We start from the raw sequence: 22217 nt of genomic DNA on the forward strand, positions 1-22217 counted from the left end.
ACTGGGTCCTCGATCGGGGACAGGAAAGGTATCTCTACCTCGTCTCCATCCCCGATCCCACCCGTATATATTTTTATCAATACTTTATATATATATATATATAACAGTAGCTAAAGTTACTGTTTTTTGTTATTTATTTTTATTTTTTTAATTTCATTTCATAACTTGATTAACTTTTAACTTTATATTAAATTTGTAATAAAAATCTATTTTTTATTATTAATTTAAATAAAAATAATAACATAAATTTGCTATCTAAAATATTTAGAATTTTAATATAAAAATAATAAAAAAAGATTAAACATAAAAATATAAACGAAGAATTTTTTGCTGTAGGGACCCGATCCTCGAATGGAGATTCCTTAATCCCGACCCTGACTCCTCAAAACAGGAAATGGACAGAGATGAGGATTATAAATCCCTACGAAAATGAGGATAGGGATTGCATTTCCATCCCGTTGCCAGTCCTAATAGAGAGAACTAGATTGTAGCCATATGAGCACTAATATTTATTAATGATGTTAACAATGGCGTGAGGGTCAAATTGGAAAAACAAAGAGCAAATCAATATTAATATTTATTAATGATGTTAACAATGGCGTGAGGGTCAAATTGGAAAAACAAAGAGCAAATCAATATATCTTAAATTCATGTTGGTCATTTTACGGTAAATTTGCCTTTAGCCATTTTTCAAATCAACGGTTTTGACTAAATTTCTTTTTTAAAATACAATATTGAACTTATTAATCCAGAGTTATGGCCATTTATTCCATTAAAAATGGTTCGATAACGACAATCAACGTGATAGGGCCGGCCAAGAATGGGATTGGTATTTGGGCTCATTGATATCAATGGGCCCAAATAACAAATGGGGCCGGGCTGAACCCGCTGACCAAACGAAGCAGGATAGGGGTCCGACGGAAACCCTCATAATACGGCCATTCCCACAAAGCTGAAGAAGAAGAAGAAGAAGAAGACGACGACGACGACGACGACGGGGAGGATATCATACAACTTTATCCCTTGATAGCGTCTGACAGTTCCTCCCTAGATATGGCTGAGAACAAAGGGGTTTTGCCTCCACCGCACGATTTGAATGCCAAGTGGGACGCTTGTCTTGATTTGACGCTGCGTCGATTCGTTTACTCTTCCTTGGCTGGTGCATTTGGTGGTCTCCTTTTCTTCAGTAATAATAATTCCTCACCTTTTTTCTCTTTTCTTATTTCCACCTTATTATATTTTCCTAATCTTCATATGGCGGATGGGAAGCATTGGAGTTTTAAGCGAACAAAATAATTCTTTTTGAAGCATTTCGTTCTCTCGCTATTTTTTCCTAAAAATTGGATTTGCATTTTATTACATTGGATCAACCATATGTTCAGATTTTTTCGTCTGTCAATTTGGAATGTCTGTTTATCTGCAAATGGAAGAGATGTAACGATTTTATTCTGCGACGAGACTCTAGACTTAGAAAATCGAGGTTCGCATAGAGCATGTTTTTATGTACTAGTGTATCCGTTTCTTAAGTATCGGGAACATATAACATGGATGCTTGCACAAATACTGGAATGTCCTTTCAGTTTATAACAGATAACATGGATAGCAGTAATATTGGATGCCAAATTGAGCGTAAGGTAATTGACATGACCTTATTTCTTGGTGAAGGTTCGATTCCATCTCTTCCATTGTTGTAGTTGTACTAAAAAAAAATATCAAGATTGGGGTCGTTGCATCCTCGAATATCAGAATTTTCTAGAATTTTGTTAAGCAAACTTGTGAGTTTGAACCCAGAAACCCACTTGTGGACATCCTGGATTTTTGCAAAATAGATGGCCTCTTTGGTTGTTTATTTTGAAGCACCTGCACTCAATAATATACCGATGTTTTATCATTTCTGAAACTTAAGTTTTATGGTTTAATGAGCACCATATCGTGATTAACTAGGGAGTCCGGTGACTCGTTGGGCTTCTATAGCTTTTGGTGCTGGATTGGGCATTGGATCAGCATACACAGATTGTAATTCCTTATTTGAAGGTTCCACCGCAAAATTCGCATCTCCCAAAATCACAGAGGCTCAGCCTTCACAGGTGAAATCACGTTTTCTTTTACAGTAAAATCATCTCCTTGAATTTTTCTGTTTAATATGATATTATTTGATCATCTTTAGATTCTGATTTAATTTTTCTGGAGAGATTGATTCTTATGTGTTTATATTGATTTCTTTATATATATATATATATGGACTATGTTATGGTCAAGAATTAATTTATTTTGTTGTAAGGGCTAGAAGTATTAAGCGTGTGCGATTGTAAATTATCAGAATCCAGACATTAGATCATACTTATTAGGAGTTGTGTGATCTAGAAATTACTTGTTAGGACTTAGTAATTTTGCAAAGAGAGCCTATGGGACTTTTTCAACAAAATCTTTAATCTACGTCATTACCTAGTTACTAAGATTATAAATTTGCAACCCATATATCTGTTTTAGTCAATGAAAAATTGAAGGTTCAAAATTTCCAAAGATGCCAACTTTTTGGTTAACCTTTTTTGTTTGGTAGGGTGTTTGTGTTGTATATATGTCTGACACACACACTTCAAACATGCGTTTGACAAGCAAAAAAGAAGTATCGTACTTTTTTGTTGTTTTTTTATTTCAATTTCGAACCCTTAGGACATGTTTGGAATTGGATCATAGGGGACACTCTCAAACACATCAACCTGAAAACATGGATAGGTGGCGCACCTTTTTTTTTTTCCTGTTTGTTTCAGAGCTGTTTTGCCAGGGTGTACTAAACTTTGAGAAAGGGAAAAATGTCTAACCTTATTCCTTACTACATTTCCAGGAAGCATGTACAATTTGTTTTTGACAAAGTGTATATGTTGGATATTCCACCTTTTTTTTAAAAAAAATAATAATAAATTGGACATGTGGCAGACACACCATATTAACATTTAAATGGTACATAAAAAAAAAATCCAAACCTTCCAAGCGGTCAACAATAGATTGTGTTGGTCATAAGAGGTTGGCAACAAAACAATGGTGTTGGTTGAAGCGGTTACGAAGTTGATTGGAGGTAGTAGTATTGGGTTAAAGTGGGCTCATATGACTCATTGGGGTTTTCTACTATTTAAATTCTAATCTAAATTCAATGGCCATTTAAATCTCCATTCATGTTTTTTTTTTTAATTTGTAATAGCTAGTAAAAAAAAAAAAACTAAAGTACTTTGAGTTTGGTCTTTTAATATTGTTTTAAAATTTTAAAGAAAATAACTGGTCCCTAATCTGTTTGTGTCCTACTCCTACTCCTACATTTTTTGTAATTTGTATGTCATTGTGTTCATGTCGTGTCGTGTCTATGTTCGTGCTTCTTTGCTATATGCCATTGCCCAACCCATTACATGTGATCAATCATAAAATATAACCCAACACTAAATTCACATTTGAAAGTCTAAAAGGGGGAAGGGAGGGTCCATGATACCAATTTTATAAGCACTTTTAAACATTTGATGTTAAATTTATGTATCTTATCTATTTTGGAGTATCAAATCTGCTACTATGGCTAGAGATGGTGTGTTGCTGGTAATTTTAAAATGGATCATTCCCCAAGAGAGAGGTTCTGGTGGGAGGGTGACGAAGTCGATGTCTCTTTAATGACTTTATTGAGGGTGGCAACCTTTTTGGTCTTTCTCTTTCGAATGGTAAGTTTACTTGGGTTAATAGTAGTTGGGAAGGTTCTCATTTTATGAGGAAACCAAGAGTGCTAAAAGCAACTTGAAGGTCTTGGAATAGAGAGGTTTCTGGAGATGTCTAAATCAAAAAGCAAGAAATCCTTAATAGAATTGAGGAGATTGATTTGAAGGAGTTGGAGGGTCTTTTGGATCCTGCTTTGAAAGGCAGAGGGATTCTCTTAGAGGGGGAGTATGCTGATTTGATAAGGGAGAATATTAATTGGAGCCAAAAGATGAAAGCGGAGTGGTTTGAGGATGGGGATTGTAATTGTGCTTTTTTCTATAGGGTGGCTAGTAGAAGGAGAAATAAGAAATCCTTTGGTTAAGGGCCATGGGAGAGAACAAGTAGTGACAAGGAGGTGGAAGAGGAGGTTCTGTTGGTTTTATCTAACCTTTATAGCCCCATTGTGATGCCAAAACTGTTTATTCAAGGTATTGATTGGTGCCTTATTTTGCCTAGGGAGGGAGAAGAGTCGGTGGTGCCATTTTCTTTGGAAGAAATTAGGAAAGCAATTTTGGGGAGTTATAGGAGTAAATCTCTAAGTCTAGATGGTTTCTCCATGTCTTTTTTCCAAGGTAACTAGAATCTTCTAAAGGGGGATTTGGAAATTGTTTTTGAAGAATTCTCTTTGAAAGAGGCATTATGAATTGTTCCTTCTTGGAAACCTTTGTGTGCCTTATTCCTAAGAAGGAGCACACAGATAGGGTTAAGTGGTCTCTCTTCTTTCCTTGATTGAGGTTTTTAACTTTAGGATTGGGAGAAGGGATGCTTGTGTTTGGTGTCCTAACCCTTTGGAGTGCTTTTCTTACAATTCATTCTTTAGGATTCTTTTGCATCTCTCTCCTATTGTTGAGTCAGTCTTTGATGTTATATGGAAAATTAGATTCCAAAGAAAGTTAAGTTATTTTCTTGACAGGTTTTGCTTGGTCATCTGAATACGATGGATAGGCTTATGATAAAGATGTTGTTGGGTCCTTTTTGTTGTATCATTTATCGGGAGGCGGGGGAAGCTCTTATAGCTAATGATGGATAGGCTTATTGCTGGGTGTTAGATTCTTGGCCAAGCTCTTATAGCTAATGAAGCTACTGAGGATTATAGACATTTGAAGAGAGAGTAATTTTGAAAATAGACTATGAGAAAGCCTGTGAACATGTTGATTGGAAATTCTTGTATAAGGTGTCGGAGAAGAAAAGGGTTTGATTACCAATGGAGGCTGTGGATGTGGAGTTGTATAAGAAATGTGAGTTAGTCCTATCCTATTCATGGTTGTCTGAAGGGGAAAACCAAGGCCACTAGAGGTCTAAGATAGGATGACCCTCTATCCCCTTTTCTCTTATTGCTAGTTTTTGATATTCTGAGTAGGATCATGTCTAAAGGTGTTCAAGGTTACATTATTGAATCTTTAGAGGTTGACAGGAAGAAAGTTGCCTCATCCCATAACCAATTTGTTGATTACATGATCTTCTGATTTGGCAAGGTGGATTCGTTTTTGTTGTTGAATCACGTTTTTGCCTATTTTGAGGCTATGTCAAGGCTAAGGATTAACGAGGGCAAATGTTGAATAATGGAGATTAATTGTGAAGCAAAGACGTTGGGTAAGTGCTATGGGTTGGTGGGTTATGATGTAGGTTTCTTCCCTTTTATGTAGTTAGGTCTCCCTCTAGGTGGCAACTTGAAGACTAGTTCTTTTTGGAATCGGTGGTTGATAAGGTTAGAAAGTTTGGCATCATGGAAGAAATGATTGACGCTTATTCATTATGTGCTGAGTGGTCTCCTCATTTACTATTTCTCTTTGTTCAGACCCTTGCTTGGTTTGTAAGGATTTAGAGAAGCTCATGCATAACTTCCTTTGGTAGGGTGGAAGAAAGCAAGAGGCACATTTGGTGAGATGGGAGGTTGTTGAGAAGCATGTGAGTTTGGGGGTTTAGCAATTGGGAATTTAAGGACTTGCAATGAAACCATGTTGGCTAAATGGTCGTGGCGTTTTCTCCTTGAGCCTAAGACCTTTGGCATAGGGTCATTGTTATCAAGTATGGGCTTCACCCTTTTGATTGGCTATCAGATAGTGTGAGAGATACTTTTCAAAATCCGTGGAAAGATATTTATCTTTGAGCTCCCTTTCTCTCACTTGGTTCATTGTGTGGTGGGGGATAAACCCCTCTACTGCGTGTTTCTTTGTCTCTATCATGGGTCATCCTTTAAAAACCACTTGGTGGTTGATTTTTGGTCTGGTTCGAGAGTATTTCCCCCTAGCTTATGGCATATATTGACTTATAAAGAAGTGGTGGATGTTTGAGCTCTCCTATATTTGATAGGGGAGGTTGACTTTAGGTTGGGAAGAAATGATTCACATTTGGAGTAGTAACCCTTTGGGTGGGTTTTCTTGTGATTCCTTCTTTCGTCGTTTATTGGGCTCTTCTCTTGTCAGTGAATCTTTTTTTCTCCTCTATGAAAGAATAAAGATTCCATAGAAGGTTAAGTTCTTTGCTTGGCTGGTGTTACACGATTAAGCTAATACTTTGAATTAGCTTGCTAGGAAATCTCCCTTGTTAGTTGGCCCATGTTGTTGTATTCTTTGTCAAAAGGTAAAGGAAGACTTGAATCATATTCTTTGGAGGTAGGTGCAAGTATGTGAGATTGGTTTGGAGTAGTTTCTTCCAGGCATTTGGTTTTAGGCTTGCCTGTCATATAAGAAGCACAAACACTCCTAAAATGGCCAGGCCGGTGTCGGATACCATGCTAATTGGCATGTTTATTGTTTTATTATTAAATTTGTAATGTCTGTCACGGCAGGACACACCCTCGACACGGTCAGACACGGCAGGCAACACCTCAGGACATGACAAGTTTCAATCTAAAAAAACAATTGAAACGTTGCATTTTTTATCTTGCTGAGCAATGACGAAGGGGGGTATCAGCATCGAGAACTTTGACAGTGGTGGTGAAAGTTGATAAGAATCGAGGAGGAAGGGAGAAAAAGCAGAATCGGAGAGGAGAGATGAGGGGGTTGTGTGTGGGTGTCAAAAAGAGAACAGTGGGGGAAAAAGGAAACATCATTAAGGTTGGGGTTTTTACACTTAAATGGGCTTTTGGGCTTTTTTACATTCTTTCCACGTTGGGTCTCTTTTAAATGGGTTTTTGACTTTTCTCTTTTAAATGTCCTTTCCTTCTTTATTATTATTATTTTTTGAATTTCTTCTTTATTATTTATTTTTTTAAATAACATTATTTTTAATAATTAATAAAAAAAATGGAAGTATTTTAGGTTTGATCTTTTAATATATATATATATATTAAAAAAAAATAAAAACTATTGTCCTGAATGAGTTGTGTCCTACCTTTTCTAAAATTGGTGTGTCATCATGTCGTATCCTTTGTCCCGTGTCCGTGTCCGTGTCCGTGCTTCTTAGTCATAAGGTTTCTAATAGTACGACTGGAGAGTTCCTCCTTGATTTTCCTTTTTGTGGCAAGTACCTGCTCTTGTAGCTTTTTCGGGGGTGTGCAATTCGTGGATCCTTGGGGTGGAAGGAATGGTAAAATTCTTGGAGGTTTGGAGAGGGCCCCTTTGGATGTTTGGTCTAGATTTTATGTTTCTTTTTTAGCTTTGGTTTCAAAGAGCTTTTGTAATTATTCTATGGGTTCTATTCTGCACTATTGTAGCAATTTCCTTGAATTGGCTTTCCTTTTGAGGTTTTTTTTCCCTCTCAATGAAAGTTATTTCATTATAAAAAAAAGGTTAAAATAAAGTATCTCCAACTTGTCTGTGCCCTACATTTCTAGAAATTGTCTTGTTGCCATGTCTGTGCTTCTTTGGTTTTAGGTGTCTTGGTGGTCTTATATTGTCGGCTTGTCCCCCCCCCAAAAAAAATACATCCCATGTTTATTCCTATCCTTGTTTATGCAGCCTTGGCACCTCTTTTATTTGTAGATCATCCAGAAGTTTTGTATTAGCTATTCAGTGGATTAACTTTCTTGATGCCTTTACAACAGAATAACAACTTTTTTAGCAATACTGAATCCTCGCACTATATGGTGATAGGTGTCCAAATAGTCTTGTCAACAGCGTTAGTAGTAGTACAATATTGAGAATATTATTTGGAGTTTGTTTGAGTTGAGGGTTATAAATAGGAGTTCGGGTTTTGGAAGGGAACTGTAGTTCTGGGAATAGTGTTGTGCGAGAGAGATTGCCCTCCCTTAAAAGGTTATATTAACCGATCTGTTTTTCTTTTTAATATGTTATAAGTATAATTTGTCTCGTTTCTTATTTTTGACAAGAGGAAAAAGATGGGATTGAGACTTGCGACCTATAAAGCATGGGTAAGCAAAATATATATGTTTCTAGACTTGGGACCTTAAATTGTGTTCAATTTGTATATATATATATATATATGTTTTTCTTAGTTTTGGATGCCGGGATAATTTCTAGACGTGAAGAAACTTGTTGAAGGAAAAGAACCAAACCCAGCCCTCTTAATTAGAACCGTAAAGAACCACCAACTATGAAAGAAAAGTTAAAACATGAAGTTGCTTGTGGTCGTTGTCCACCTGATCACCACAGTTTCTAATCTTTGTTTCACAGGAATAACTGATCTTTTAACTGATACTTTTTTTCTGTTTATTGTAACACGTATTTTGGTTTCTTGCTATGTGGAAATCGATTTCCATAGTCTTTCCACGCATTTTTTCCCTCATATCTTTGTGATGAAAGGAGAAACCATTTGCTGTTTTCTGAAATTTCTAAAGCAGATAATAGTTTGTCAACATTTTATGTATTGATATCTGGTTGACATTTGGTTTTGTCCAGGAGGGGCAAGATTAGTCACAAATGCTGTGAGAAGCAAGCTGTCTTGAGATTGAATGGATGTGAAACCGTAATTTTACTTGAGAGTGTTAAGCTTACGTTTCCCATGCTTGGTTTCCATTGTGTAATACAAACGTTTTTGCATGTAGACATTAAATTTCATCTCCATGCACGCTGCATATTTTTGTGGGCGTCTGTAACTTTTTCCTGTTGCTAATAGAGTTACGTGAGCTGGAGAGGAAATAAGAAATTAATAAGTACTTTTCTTGCAACCCTCACTTTGTTTATTTAATTCATGCTATGACAACCATCTTTTGTATCATACACTTCGCAGTTTGATGGCTTCAAGTAGTGGGGAAACGTGAAACATTATTTTGGACACTGGTTGATTTAACTTAAGTTTTGTTTTTGTTTTTATCATTTCAATTATTACTCATCTGATATGGATCATTGAAAAGCAATTTTTAGCCTGAAAAATACGTACTCATAGGGATCCCAACTGATAGTATGTGTTTATCAATGACTGCATCATATTGCTGAGTTGTGTATAAGTGGGCATGCCCCAGTCTTGGGCATTTTGGAATCCTAGTAGCAGTGGTATCAGAATCAGGTTGACTTCGTTCATTACCAAATTAGCTATGGTAGTTAGCTAAATATTAGTTGCAACCAATCCGTGATGCAGCCAATTTCTTATCATTAGAAAAGCCTGCTCAGCATCTTCATCTTCTTCTGGAGATCTAGGGTTGTGAACAAAGTCATGGCCTCTTCCCCCAAATATCACTAACTTGGAACCTTCTCCCATCCTTTTCTCCAAATCCTTCATGACACTCACTGGACAAAGTGGATCATTGTCCCCTGAGATGAGTAACACAGGAACCTTGACTTTGGTAGCAAGAGATGGATCTACTTCAGTACCATAGAGGGAGGCTCCAATACAGAAACAGGCACCCTCATCTCGTGCTAGAACTTCTATAACTTGGCCTCCCCCATACCCAAATCCCATGATCCCAAGCTTCCTCGAGAGGCCTGCTGCTGAAAACTCGTCGACCAACCATTTTGTTACTGTTCCTATGTCTTCTGCAATCCTCTGCATGTCTCGTTTTGTAGACTGTTTCTTCCATGAATCTCCGTGAATTAAATCTGGAAGTAAGACACTGCAGTTCAACTTCAGCAAACAATCGTGGCATGATTGAGAGAAAAAAGAAGATATTTGGCATCAAAAGGTTCCAGGATACATAACTTTTAAACCCTGTTTGAAAGTGTTTGAAAGTGTATTTTTAGTTTCAATCTTGCATTTAAAAAAAAAAAAGTATTAATATTTTGTTTGTACTTGAAATTCGTTAACACAATTGACATCTTAATTGAGTTGAGGAAATGAAAAGCGATGAAGGTTGAATTATAATTTGTCGTTTGAATTGTTTTGATTTTTAAACTTTCAAATTGTAAATTTATTTTTAAACTTTGATATATTATTTCAAAATTTACATATATTTACTAAATGCAAAATTGGAAGTTTAGGGTACCGTTTTAATACAAAATTGAAATTTATTTTAAATTGAATTTTTTTTTTTTTTTTTTTTTGAAATTGAAAGTGAATGGTAGGGCAGCATACTTGAAGCCATTGCAAGCAAGACGATAAGCAAAGTCTCTAATGGAAGAATGTTGAAAGGCAAAGAGATCGGACAAGAGGAGAATGGCAGTTCCATTATTGTTCTTGACTGCCTTAAAGAGATATGCAGGGATTGAATGATGAGGTTGTTCCCCAATTGAAAGCTCCATTCCATTAACGAGTTCACAAGCAGCATCATCATCATCATCATCCTCCACTCCCTCTACGCTATAACACACTTTACCTCCCTTTTTCTCTCTCTTGCCCTTCCATTTCCAATCACTCCTATTACCGCATTTCCTCTGAAAATAATCTCAACCCTTTAATTACTCTCAACAAAATGAGGATTCAATTTATATATATGGTTTTTGAGAATGGTAAACATGTTAGGGAAAAGAAACATACAAAAGGGAGAGGAGAAGTAAATCGGAAGTAAGGTAGTTGAAATGGCGTCCCGATGCGGCGGCGGCAGCTACTGCTCCCCGTTGGTGGAAGGGAAATCAACTGCGCTCCGGCGGAGGCTAATCCCATTCTCTCTCTCTCTCCAATAAAATATTTGCAGTGGCAGCCAGTGAATGACGTCCAAAACAAATATCCTAAAAATATCCTGGGAGTTGGGGACACAAAACCCACAAACACAACCTCTTAGTTTCCATGTAAATCACCAATTTCTTATCTTCGTTTTTTTTTTTTTTTTTTTTTTTGTCCTTCCTAAAAATATCTGGATGGACTATTTTGATACTAGAAAAATGACTCATCAATAAATTTGAAGGAAAAAAGAAAAAATCCTCAACATACAAGTAATTTCGTACCGGTGTGGTGTCAAGGAGCACTACACATTTAAACTAATCTTAAGTTTGTAAAATGTTTAAAAAGTAGAAAAGATTTTAAGTTTCATTTGATAACAATAATAATGGGTATTAAACGTCATCTACATAAAATAGGTTGATGTCAGTTTACAACTACCATCCATTAGGTATACAACATGATTACAAACTAACAAAATAATTAATAACATAATGGCATGAAATAAGATGATGGTTCTAAACTAACATCATAACTAACCGTCATCATATAGATGTGATGACATTAGATTTGATACTAATTATAAATTGCTGATTCGTTATAGTAAGTAATTGTCATATAGATATGATGACAGTTTTTTATGATGGTTCTAAACAACCAACTTAACCAATTAGGGTATCCATGATTTCTTTTGTTTGGAACCAAAATTTTACTTTTGTTCAATCTGATCAAATATTATACTTTTGTGTAATATGGAGAATAAAAAATATTAAAATAAAAGATAGATAAAGGGTATATTAGTAATTATCTCTGGTCTAATCCATTGACAATTAAATTTTAAAAAGAAGCATATATGGATTGAAATAAAACCTGGCTGAAATCTACGGAATTAAAAAATCAAAGTTTTTTTCCTTCTATAATCAAAATCAAGATCCTAAAATCATGCAAAATTCACCCCCAAATTTTCCATCAATCGATTCTTCTGCATTTTCACACCATTCCGCCAACAAATCATCGTATTCCACGAATTCTTCATTCCACTCCGTTGTGTATTCCACCGATGCTACCTTGTAGCCTCCTGTCGGGATGAATCACTCTCTTTCAATCGTATTGTTGTATTCTAATCTCTTCCCTTTTCATCCTCTTCTTTCTTCATGATAATAATGTCGTATTTCTTCTATTTCAATTACATGCATTGAAGTGACCAAGAGGCAACTTAATTAAGTTCGTTGTCACTTTAAAGCTTTCCAAGTTTGCATCTTTCCGTTATTGTTCTTGACTTCCTTAAAGAGATAGCCAAATCTGTGAGCATGCGATGAGCAACAAAGTTGTTCGTGCGGCTGACCAAAAGGAACCCTTGGACAGATCCCTCAAAAGCACTTAAAAAATGCTTATTTTGCCTTGAAGTTCGGTTAGTTTTTGAAAAATGTGCTTTTTCTATATTGATCGGATTGGAATCGAGCATTTGAATGGAATTAGAAGAAATTTGAAAATTAATTAAAGAAAATAGCCTTGGGAAGCACAAAATGATATTAGCACTTGAAAAGGACAAAAAGGAGCTGAAATCCACGTATAAGAGGCATGGCAACACTAGGCTCGATGTTAAAATTGGAGGTTGCAAGACAAGGTAGCACCCAAATGTATTGTTGTAACTAATGAGAGGGAAATAAGAAAAATGGAAAGTGTGTATTTCATTCTAGAAAATTTCATATAAATACATATCTTGAATCTAAAAATAGATTCCACAATGTTAACAACTAAACCTATTAACTCCACAAGAATAGAAACTTAGATAACTAAAAATAACTTCAACTATTTCCTAGAAACTAGGAATTGACTGGACCAACTAAAAAACTAATTTGCAGTTTTGAGTTACTAACATTCTCCTCCTAACTCAAATACTGCAAACACCTAACTTGCTCCTAAGAGCTTGAAAACGACTCACACAAAATCCAGGTTCAGCAAGTGATCATCCATCTTGCTATACCATGCTCTAAGAGCTTGCTTCAACCCATAGAGAGCCTTCTTCAACAAATAATCCTTCTACTCTTGTCCTGGTATGATGAATCCATCTGGTTACTCAACATAGATCTCTTCTTCTAACACTCCATTTAGGAATGCTGACTTCAGATCTAGCTAATACACCTTCCATTCATGTTGGGTTGACACAGCCGGTAACAACCTGATTGTGTCTATTCTTGCAATTGGTGCAAAAGTCTCAGATAAATCAATTCCCCAGACTTGTGCATACCCTTTTTGATGAAAATGCCCCAACCTCTTGTGCCATAACTCAGTGTCATTTATTTGACACTTGAAAGCTATCTACTCCTTCTCGAGTGAATCCAACGAGAAAATCTTGTGCTGCATCTTTATTTTGAACAACTCATTCCCATTTGAATCAGAAATGAGGCACTTTTCTTCTTCAAACAAAACTTTGAATCCCTTCTCTACTAATTGACCAACGCTTAACAAGTTTTGATCAATTTCAGGGACAAACAACACTTTAGTAATCAACTTGATTCCAGCACAGCTCTCTATTGACACTGTGGTCTTCCCCTTTACTTCTAGATACTCACCATTTCCTATCTTCACTCTTGGCTTGAATGACTTGTCAATGTCCTTGAACAACTCTTTGTCATTTGTCATGTGATTGGTACACCCACTATCAACCAACCAACCATCACATTGAGTGACTGATGAGAAGCAAGTAGTCACAAAGAGTTGATCTTCTTCTTGCTATACTACAACATGTGCTCCTCCTTGTTGTTGAATTTTTGCTTTCTTACATAATCGTTCAATGTGCCCCAATAAATGACAGCTTCTACACTTTACATTTGGCCTTCTCCAACATCTGAAATGTGGATGATTCTGCTTCCCACAATGCTTGCATGTACTACCAGCATCCTTTATAGCAGACTCTGAGCTACTACTGCCACTTCCCTTCTTCTCTCTTCTACCTTCTCCCTGCGGCACTCTAGCTTTCAATGCCCCCTCAATGCTTCCTTCTTGTCTTATCAACCTCGTTTGCTCTTGTGCTTGCAAAGCACTAACCACTTCTATCACCTTAAGTTTTGAGAGGTCTTTAATATTTTCTAAGGAAGCAATGGTTGCTTCATATCTCTCATGTACTGAAATTAGAATCTTCTAAACCAATCTATTGTCAGATAAATCGATTCCTAATGCTCTTGCCTTGTTAGCAATCCCAATCAACTTATCTGAGTACTCTTTAATGGACTTATAATCCTTCATTTGCATTCTCTCGAATTCTCGCACCAAGTTCAACACTTTCATGCCTTTAATCCTCTCATCACCTTCATACTCACTTTTGAGGAACTCCCAGATCTCCTTTTTCGACTTCAAGGCCATAATTCTATTGAATATGGCGGGAGACACAGCTACATATAGGCAAACTCGAGCTTTTTCCTTCCTGGTGACTCTCTCCTTGTGAGTTTTGATCTGATATATTGTTGGGTTATCAGGAAGTGGAGCAATCTCATAGTCTTGCTCAATTACTTCCCAATAATCACAATCCTCCATGTAGGCTTGCATTCTGATAGCCCATGCCTGGTAGTTTTCACCATCAAATACAAGTGGAACCAATGAAGAAAGACTATTTGATCCTGATTCCATCTCTAACAACTCTCACAAGTATATCACTCAGTTTCTCTCAGAGATATTTCACTGATCCTCACTCACAGATCTTTTAAGAATTGAGGGCTCTGATATCACTGTTGTTCTAACTAATGAGAGGGAAATGAGAAAAATGGGAAGTGTGTATTTCATTCTAGAAAACTTCATATAAATACATATCTTGAATCTGAAAATAGATTCCACAATGTTAGCAACTAATCCCACTAACTCCACAAGAATAGGAACTTAGACTTGACTACAACTAAAAACAACTTCAACTATTTCCTAAAGACTAGGAATTGACTAGATCAACTCAAAAATTAATTTGCAATTTTAAGTTACTAACAAAATGCTACAAACATCACACAACATATAGCATTGTGTTGCTACGGCATACTAGGTTAATTTTGGGCTAGTGCCATAATGCTATCACTATTTCAGCTTTAGATATTTTCTTCGGTTCTTCAAGTTAGGGCATCAAGACTCTAGGGTTTCGAGGCTTAGAGAGAAACATCAAATCTATTTACAAGTGCTTTTTGAGCCAAAGATTACCAGAGAGCATTGGAGGGTCGTTCTACCTTAGAGATGGAGTTAAATTGTCGAATAACATCGTATTTTCTTCCAGTGTCTTTCATTGTTGCTTGTAGCTTAGTTTTCTGATTATGGTTTTGTCTAAGAAGCTAAGTTAGGTTGATTTTCTTTTCGTTCTAGGGTTTGTGTAGTCATGTGGATGGTTGTGAACCCTTTCGTGAATCTTAAATTTCAATGAGTATTGATACTTTTTAGCATGGTTGTTCTTCCCGTTGTTGAATGCTTGTACAATATTTAGTTGATTTCATGGTTTATTATCTTGATCTATTGAGGGGATTTTAAATTAGATCATACATGTTAGATTAATGTTAAAATATATTAGCGTAATAGGATAACAATAGAGATTGATGATGAAGGGTCCTAATGTTTCACTTAATTGACTAGTTTTAAGAGATTTAGGAATTAGGAATTAGTAATTAGGTGAGAGAAAAAGTTGACTTTGAAATAAAAGAATTTGAGACCTAATTGTTGTATTAATTGGTACAAGAGTTAAACAATTGAATTTATTAAGTTTATTGATGAAATCGATACCTAGGACATCACTTAGTTTAAATTCCTCATACTTGATCATTTTATTTGCTTAGGATTAACTTAGTTTATTTTGCATCATAGTTTCATCCCATAAATAAAATTGGAACGATATCTCAAATAAATAAAAGAATTAATAACATGATTTCTAGATGATAATACTCAGTCTCAAACTATTCTACTATATTGCAATTTGCCACCTGCACTTGAGCTTATCAAGTTTTTGGCATCATGATTGGGGAATCAATATTTTGATTTCTTTTAACATTTATGAGATTTCATGAATCTTAATTTAGGGTGTAAGGTAGTTTTTTATTCTTTTAATTTGTTTTTGTTTTTGTTTTAAGTCTTTTTTTGGTTGATTTCACTCTGTTTGCATGCTTATAAGTGTATGTGGTTAAGTCATGGCCTTTTATAATAAATTATATGTGGCTGATAGGATGTCCCAACCCAACCTAAGTCCAACAACACCAATGTTTTTCAATCCTTATCTTTAACTCCATCCGTTATCCATCCATGACCATGTGAGTTACAATTTCAATCCAACTTGATTGGAGAAGAAACCTTCCCTTGAGCACATGTTGAAAGAGTTTATCTTATAGTGAAAGGTGAAGAATTTCTGGAGAGGTCTAAGCTAGAAAGATTTGATAGGATAGAAGCTCAAGTGGTAGAGAACGAGACTATGATCAACATATTCTGATACTTGACGCACTTAGAGCCTTGCATGAGGAGAATGTTTTTTTTTATGCTAATGAAGTACAGAGATATAGTATGTTGTATTCAAATAGTGAGGATGAGTTGAAGAAATTATAGTCAGACCAAGAGCATGTTTGTGAGATAGAAAGAGAAAATCTGCCTTATATAGGGAAAAATATTCATATGATAGATATTGAGGTTAAGAACCTAGTTTTCCATTTCTGTAGAGTCCTATTGTTGATCTTTCTTTTCCAATTTTTCACGAGCCTTGTAAATATTTTTCTGATTTTAAATCTGCCTTATATAAAGGAAGACATTCATATGATAGATGATCCTAGTTTTCCATTTATATAGAATCTTATTGTTGATCTTTCTTTTCCAATTTTTCACGAACTTTGTAAATATTTTTGTTATTTCATTTATGTTTGTTTTAGTTTACCTTTCATGGCATTCATGATATGTTTTTAGTCTCTCTTACAGGAGTCCTACCACATAAAATACCATTCTACATGTTTGACACATATAGACTACCTTACTAATCAGACCAGTTTTACTCACTCTTTGTTTATTTTTATTTTAATGCATTGGGGACAATGTGTAATTTTCAGTTTGGGGAGGGAGACGTACTACATGCTTGTGTGAATTTGATGTAGTTGCTCATATGATTATATGAATTTTGAGTCTACTTTTTTTTATATTTTTTTCAATTGTAGGATATATGAAATTTTATTAGAGATAATAAGGTACTTTAATGATGAGGAATTCTTATGCATGTTGTGGATTATGATTGCCTATGACTTGTTTTGAATTGCACGTTAGATGATCTACTGTGAAGGGTACCATAGTCATGAATTAATTATTTTTATTTAAGTCCCTCTTGAATTCTTTTGCACTTTGTGCATGTAGCCATTTCATATAAGACCTTGTTAAATTAGCACGTATCATGGAATGGAATCCACTATCACCTCAAAAGGTCCGAATCTTAGTTGAGTTTAGTTGTTGTGTAGTTGATAAAAAAATGAAAAATATATAGAAAAAAAGGTAAAAGAAATTTTTAAAGAAGATTGCTCCTTCCATTGCATGAAGACCTGTCGAAAGTAAGCTTAGACACGTAGTTGGATGTTTTTTATGTGGCCATGTGAGCAAGCCAAAACGAAAACAGTTGTCTTCAAAGTATTCTTGTTTTGTTAGAAAAAAATTGTGAAAAAAAAAATTAACATAGTGTCTTTTTGCTACATGGTTGGTTTAGAAAATTGCTTGCTAGTTTTGTAAAATTAGAGTAGAGGAAAAACTAGAGGAAGTTTTATCAACATTTAAACTATTAAGTACTAAATGAAAAGGACTTCTACACACCTATGAAGAACAAAAAGATTTGACCTTGAAATTTATAGAATGTGTTCGAATGTTTATAGATGTAATATGCTTTTTTGAGTAATAAAGTTTGAGTGAATAACACGTTTAGAATTTTTATTCTTTTTCTCTCGGAACTAATAAAATTCTAGGTTTGGGAGGTGGAAAGTACTCAAAAGTACTTTCTTTGACTTAGATTTTGTTAGTTTTCATATGAAAATGTGTTCTTTGATGCTTTTCCATAGTGATTTTGTAGGAACCGAGCATTTTGGACTAAATCAAAAGAAATTTGAAGATTAATTGAAGAAAATAGCTTTAGGAAAGGCAAAAATGGTCCTAAGGCACAAAAAAAAAAAAAAAGGAAAAAAGAAAACCAAAAAAGGCACGGAAGAAACACTGCAATGCTAGGCTCAATGCTAACCCAAGGCTGCAAAATAGGATAGCAACTAAACGTTATATTCTAGCACTGCAACACTATGAACATCACACAACACATAGCACCGCAACGCTATGATGTGCCATGTTAATTGTGGGCAATGCTGCTTCACTATCACCATCTCTATATATACTTTTTCTCATTTCTTCGATTTAGGGCATTGAGACCTTGGGATTTAGAGACCGAGAGAAAGAGGTCAGTTATTTGTAAATGCTTTTGGAGTCGAAGACAATAAGAGAGCATTGGAGGATTGATTTTGTCTCGAAGACAAAGTCAGATTCTGAAAATCACATTCTTTCATGAGTGGGGTTGGTTATCACGATTAATGATTCTATCTCACGTATACCCATGTCTATCCTTTAATTGATCACTTTTTGTTTTAATAATTAAAATAGCATAACATGTTTTATGATTGCATGTATGGCCAACATTATAATCAACTCCCCACGTTGACAACTTCACAACCTTTCACGATTGGGGTTGGTTATCACTTATCAGAATGTCCAATCCATAGCTTTCAGAGTACTAAATTTCAACTGATTGTATAGCAAGTTTGGCTACCACTGTAGAAATATTTTCTGTTGTTAATTTCAACGATTTATTTAGTCTTTCAAGGGTATTCTTGATATCCATTGCTTTGATTTTTTTTAGCTGCAAACTCTGTAATTCAGATTTAGTTGACCCTGAAAATGAAATAATTGAATTAATTAAATCATATTAACTTTAAAGCCCAAATACCTAGTGTAGATCAAAGAGAATTTACCTGAAATTGGTTGGAAGGCTGCGAAGGATACTCTTTCGGCCAACGATGGTACAAAATTTTGATCAATGTCCACATATATACCCTTTTCAGCCCATGTAAGTGAGTTCATTATTTGAGTCTGCAACAATGCCTCCTTGGGAGCCTGGTGATATGATAACAACGCATATTTTGAACATTATCTAATCTAACATTATTAACGGTGAGTTTAGTATGACTTTGATATATATATATATATACTCGGAACTAACTACAAAACTCCTTCATGATTTTTGACTGATTCCCTGAAGAAGTTATTAAACCTAACTCCAAAAACTACTATAGATTATAATGTTCCTTTCAAGTTAGATATCCCACAAGATGGGCAAAATAGCATTCCAGAAAATTTAATAACAGGAAAAAGTTACAGATGCCCACAAAAATCTGCAGCGTGCATGGAGATGAAATATAAGTAGCCGAAAGCACAATTTTCTACCCTTCCAAACTATCAAAATCACCCAAAATCTACTGCCCTACAAGTGGCTCTTCCAGTTCAATTTCATAGAAATGACTGCGGTTGAGAAAGGGAAAAAATCATACCTTCAGTTTGATCTCCAAACTATTCAAATTATGAAGAACGTCTTTGACGTCTATCACTTTTGAACTTAACCCACATTCATCTTGAACAATATTATCTCTCACCGATAAAATTGTACCTCGCAAATAAGGATCAACCTGGAAAAATCGTATACCATAAGATGGTTAAAATGACCACAAATTAGCATTCTAGACTTTAATGCATTTACTGGTAAATAAATGACTTAAGGAGTGTTTGGGGTAAGGAGTTAGATATTATAGTCCTAGGTTATTATAATTGGGTTATAATATTTTGTATTTGGGGTATAGATTATTTTAGTTTCGGTTATAATAGTATGTGTTTGAAATGTAAACTATTTTAATTTGAGTAGAAAATAATAAAAACTATAACAAAAAATAAAAAAAATGATGAATGTAAAATAGTAAAAACTGTAACAAACAGTAAATACTCTAACAGATAAGGGTTTTGAAATAGTGTTGACTATAGCTAATTAGAGGCATTGAAATAGTATTTACTGCAGCAAAAGGTAGTTATTATAGTATTAGGATAATTCTCGCCCCAAACACCTCCTTAGAGTTCAAATCAATTCACTTATCACTTGCTTGCAAGAGCTCAATAATTTTGACGCGTCCGATTCCTCTGATGGTGACTAACGCCCCCACCTGCAATCTCTCGACCTGCAATTTGCTGAAACTGCTCGTAGATCAAAATATGTTCATGTGTTTACATTAAAAAGTATAGATATATATACAATTTCAATGTTTTGAAACTTACATTCTCAATTAAAACCAAACAAGCATGTCTGGCTGCAAACGATATTTCCCTTGATGAGTCACTGACAGCGACAGGATCCAACACAAAATGCACGAAAAGTTTATTCTTCCTAAATAAGGACTGCAATTAGTATACTCAAGTCAGGGATTTGATTAAATAGAGCAAGTAAATTTTTCTTTTTTTTTTAAAAAAAAAAAGGATGAAATAACACACATCGTGTAATTTTTTTGAACAAGGAACAAAAATTTCATTGATATGTGAAAAGGAAGAAAAAATTCGAAGCTATAACCTCCCTGGGAGAAAGAGGGAGAAAATGAAAAAGAAAAAGAACCAACAATAGAGGAACCAAACAGAAAAATACAAGAACAAAAAATGCCAAAAAAGTAAAACCTAAATACAAAGGCTAACAAACCAACGAATCAGCCACGGTGGACTGAAGCAAGCAACATCAACAAAATTAACTGAAGAATATGATAACATAGATAAATGAAAAGCAGAAGGTAGAAAGATTATCAGCAAGTCAAAGGGTTTGAAGGCTGAGAAGAAGTTCCATCCCTTCCAAACAAGGAGAAATCACTCATCTTCATCATCGCTATTTTGCACAAACTCATTCCTTTGGTTTGTAACGGAGGAACCAAAAAGAATATGAAATATATTACAGGTTGGGGAATGCAGATTCAAAATCTTATCATAGAACAAGGACCAAACTGGCTCCAGCAGCAGAACATACCAAGGAGTTACAGAGTATGTGCTAATTACATGGAATCTGAAAGCAAGCAGATATATACAGAACTTAAGCCACTGATAAGTAGAAAACTTTATGTTGTTTCCATCCCACTTGACTGGAAATAGAACTTAGGGTCTGCATGGAATGATTTTCTAATGGCCTAAAATACTATTTCTAAGTGCAAACAAAAATAATTTTAAGTACTTAGAAAATAATTCCAAACACGCTCATAAGATTATGAACTTAATTACTTACTAGCACATTATATCCGTTTTTAAAATTGTTCTAGTGGAGATATATCCCACCGGCACCGAGATGCTAATGCATAACAAAAGATTTAAGACGCAGTTGATGGACAACCTCACAAATTAAAACACAAAACAGCTACATAATCTTAGGAAGATATATACATCATAAAATTAATCAACCAGTAATATTTATACCACAAATATGACAATATTATATGAAATAAATTGTGTCCAAAAAGTAAGTACCTCGTCCAATAGAGCTAGATATCTGGCTTCATACAGGTGCAGTGTTTTACTCTCCGACGGAACAAGCACCTGAAAAGCAAGGTAAGAAACTGAAGTAGAGAAGGCGAAAGTGGAATCAAATATTTGAAGGGACAGTAATAAATTAAAAATTGAATAGGGTTGGGGATTGAAGTAAATGCAGAGTAAGGGGTGGTTGATTTACTTCATTGACGCCAAAGGGAAGCAGCGGAAGGTCTAGAGAGGTGGCATACACAGACAAATTACTCCATCTTCTCTCGGAAGAAACAGAAAATAGAGGAGCTGGTTGCGATTGCGAATGAAATATTCTGTTGCTGGTGAAATGGCGTTCAGGAGTGAAGGGGAACCTGCTTCTACTTCTGGGAAGGAATGAAGAAACTCTCCTCCGATTGCAAACCAAAGTGGAGGAACCACCAAGATTCACAGAGATCCCACTTTGAACGTTACAACTCACGCTACCCATTATCCTCATCCTACCCATTACCATTTCTTCTCTTTCTCTCCCTCTCCTTATATACCATACACTGAGTCACAGTTAGTCGTGTTTCGCACGCCCAATAACCATTAGGAAATTTTCCCAAAATGACTCAAAAATAAAAAAAACTATTTTATAAATGACCATTTTCTAAAAATTTATCTACAATTAACCTTTTGTCCATATAAAATATCAATTTCACTTCTAATTTAGAAAAATTATCCTTACCACTTTTATGAATGTTTTACTAAGGATCATTTACCTAACTTTTCGCTTACCTCTCTCATTGTGTGATTTTGCTCTCAAGTATCTCTCGTTTTCTTTCGTCGTCTCCCATCTTCATTTGAGTGTTTGGCCACCTTCTCGTTGCTCATTTCTACACATTTTCCATTGTCATCGTGATTTGAAAGGTATATGACTCTTCTCCTTAAATGCATATTGATATTCATTTAGGGTTCTCGCCGGTTGTTTAGGGTTTGCGCCTATCTTTTGT

General features: G+C 35.2%; 4 protein-coding genes across 5 annotated transcripts; 1 reads left to right on the plus strand and 3 right to left on the minus strand.

Annotated features, from left to right (window-relative positions):
* The first annotated feature begins 922 nt into the window (after nucleotides 1-922).
* On the plus strand, nucleotides 923-8856 carry LOC120080085. 2 transcript variants are annotated; one of them, XM_039034641.1, is made up of 3 exons: nucleotides 926-1186; nucleotides 1945-2087; nucleotides 8538-8856. In XM_039034641.1, the coding sequence occupies exons 1-3, from the start codon at nucleotides 1054-1056 to the stop codon at nucleotides 8550-8552; spliced, it is 291 nt and encodes a 96-aa protein (XP_038890569.1). In that variant the 5' UTR covers nucleotides 926-1053; the 3' UTR covers nucleotides 8553-8856. The 2 variants fall into 2 exon arrangements, with proteins under 2 accessions (XP_038890568.1, XP_038890569.1); XM_039034640.1 differs by lacking the exon at nucleotides 8538-8856 and having other exon boundaries at nucleotides 923-1186; nucleotides 1945-8133.
* Nucleotides 8857-8977: 121 nt separating this feature from the next.
* Nucleotides 8978-10748, minus strand: LOC120080084 (hydrolase tropI). Its single transcript, XM_039034639.1, has 3 exons — nucleotides 10549-10748; nucleotides 10147-10445; nucleotides 8978-9688 (listed from the first exon to the last, which is right to left on the minus strand). The coding sequence occupies exons 1-3, from the start codon at nucleotides 10672-10674 to the stop codon at nucleotides 9184-9186; spliced, it is 930 nt and encodes a 309-aa protein (XP_038890567.1). The 5' UTR covers nucleotides 10675-10748; the 3' UTR covers nucleotides 8978-9183.
* Nucleotides 10749-12990: 2242 nt separating this feature from the next.
* On the minus strand, nucleotides 12991-14298 carry LOC120079069. The gene is made up of 3 exons (XM_039033262.1): nucleotides 13819-14298; nucleotides 13455-13731; nucleotides 12991-13361 (listed from the first exon to the last, which is right to left on the minus strand). Exons 1-3 carry the CDS (start codon nucleotides 14296-14298, stop codon nucleotides 12991-12993), a joined length of 1128 nt encoding a protein of 375 aa, XP_038889190.1.
* A 3954-nt stretch (nucleotides 14299-18252) lies between these two features.
* On the minus strand, nucleotides 18253-21745 carry LOC120080083. The gene is made up of 7 exons (XM_039034638.1): nucleotides 21434-21745; nucleotides 21232-21300; nucleotides 20011-20130; nucleotides 19839-19913; nucleotides 19239-19373; nucleotides 18663-18804; nucleotides 18253-18582 (listed from the first exon to the last, which is right to left on the minus strand). Exons 1-7 carry the CDS (start codon nucleotides 21734-21736, stop codon nucleotides 18425-18427), a joined length of 1002 nt encoding a protein of 333 aa, XP_038890566.1. The 5' UTR covers nucleotides 21737-21745; the 3' UTR covers nucleotides 18253-18424.
* Nucleotides 21746-22217: the final 472 nt, after the last annotated feature.

The sequence above is a fragment of the Benincasa hispida genome, chromosome 6, assembly GCF_009727055.1.
Source record: "Benincasa hispida cultivar B227 chromosome 6, ASM972705v1, whole genome shotgun sequence".
Taxonomy (NCBI): Eukaryota; Viridiplantae; Streptophyta; class Magnoliopsida; order Cucurbitales; family Cucurbitaceae; genus Benincasa; species Benincasa hispida.

Coding starts and splice junctions, on each gene's coding strand:
- LOC120080084 (XM_039034639.1), bottom strand. CDS start 10,674: ATGGGATTAGCCTCCGCCGGAGCGCAGTTGATTTCCCTTCCACCAACG. Junction 10,446..10,548: donor TTACTTCTCCTCTCCCTTTT/GTATGTTTCTTT, acceptor GATTATTTTCAG/AGGAAATGCGGTAATAGGAG. Junction 9,689..10,146: donor CTTGCTTGCAATGGCTTCAA/GTATGCTGCCCT, acceptor GTTGAACTGCAG/TGTCTTACTTCCAGATTTAA.
- LOC120080083 (XM_039034638.1), bottom strand. CDS start 21,736: ATGGTAATGGGTAGGATGAGGATAATGGGTAGCGTGAGTTGTAACGTT. Junction 19,374..19,838: donor AAATTATTGAGCTCTTGCAA/GCAAGTGATAAG, acceptor CGATTTTTCCAG/GTTGATCCTTATTTGCGAGG. Junction 18,583..18,662: donor AGCCTTCCAACCAATTTCAG/GTAAATTCTCTT, acceptor TTTCATTTTCAG/GGTCAACTAAATCTGAATTA.
- LOC120080085 (XM_039034640.1), top strand. CDS start 1,054: ATGGCTGAGAACAAAGGGGTTTTGCCTCCACCGCACGATTTGAATGCC. Junction 1,187..1,944: donor TGGTGGTCTCCTTTTCTTCA/GTAATAATAATT, acceptor GTGATTAACTAG/GGAGTCCGGTGACTCGTTGG.
- LOC120079069 (XM_039033262.1), bottom strand. CDS start 14,298: ATGGAATCAGGATCAAATAGTCTTTCTTCATTGGTTCCACTTGTATTT. Junction 13,732..13,818: donor ATTTATCTGACAATAGATTG/GTTTAGAAGATT, acceptor TCAAAACTTAAG/GTGATAGAAGTGGTTAGTGC. Junction 13,362..13,454: donor GGGGCACATTGAACGATTAT/GTAAGAAAGCAA, acceptor GCTTCTCATCAG/TCACTCAATGTGATGGTTGG.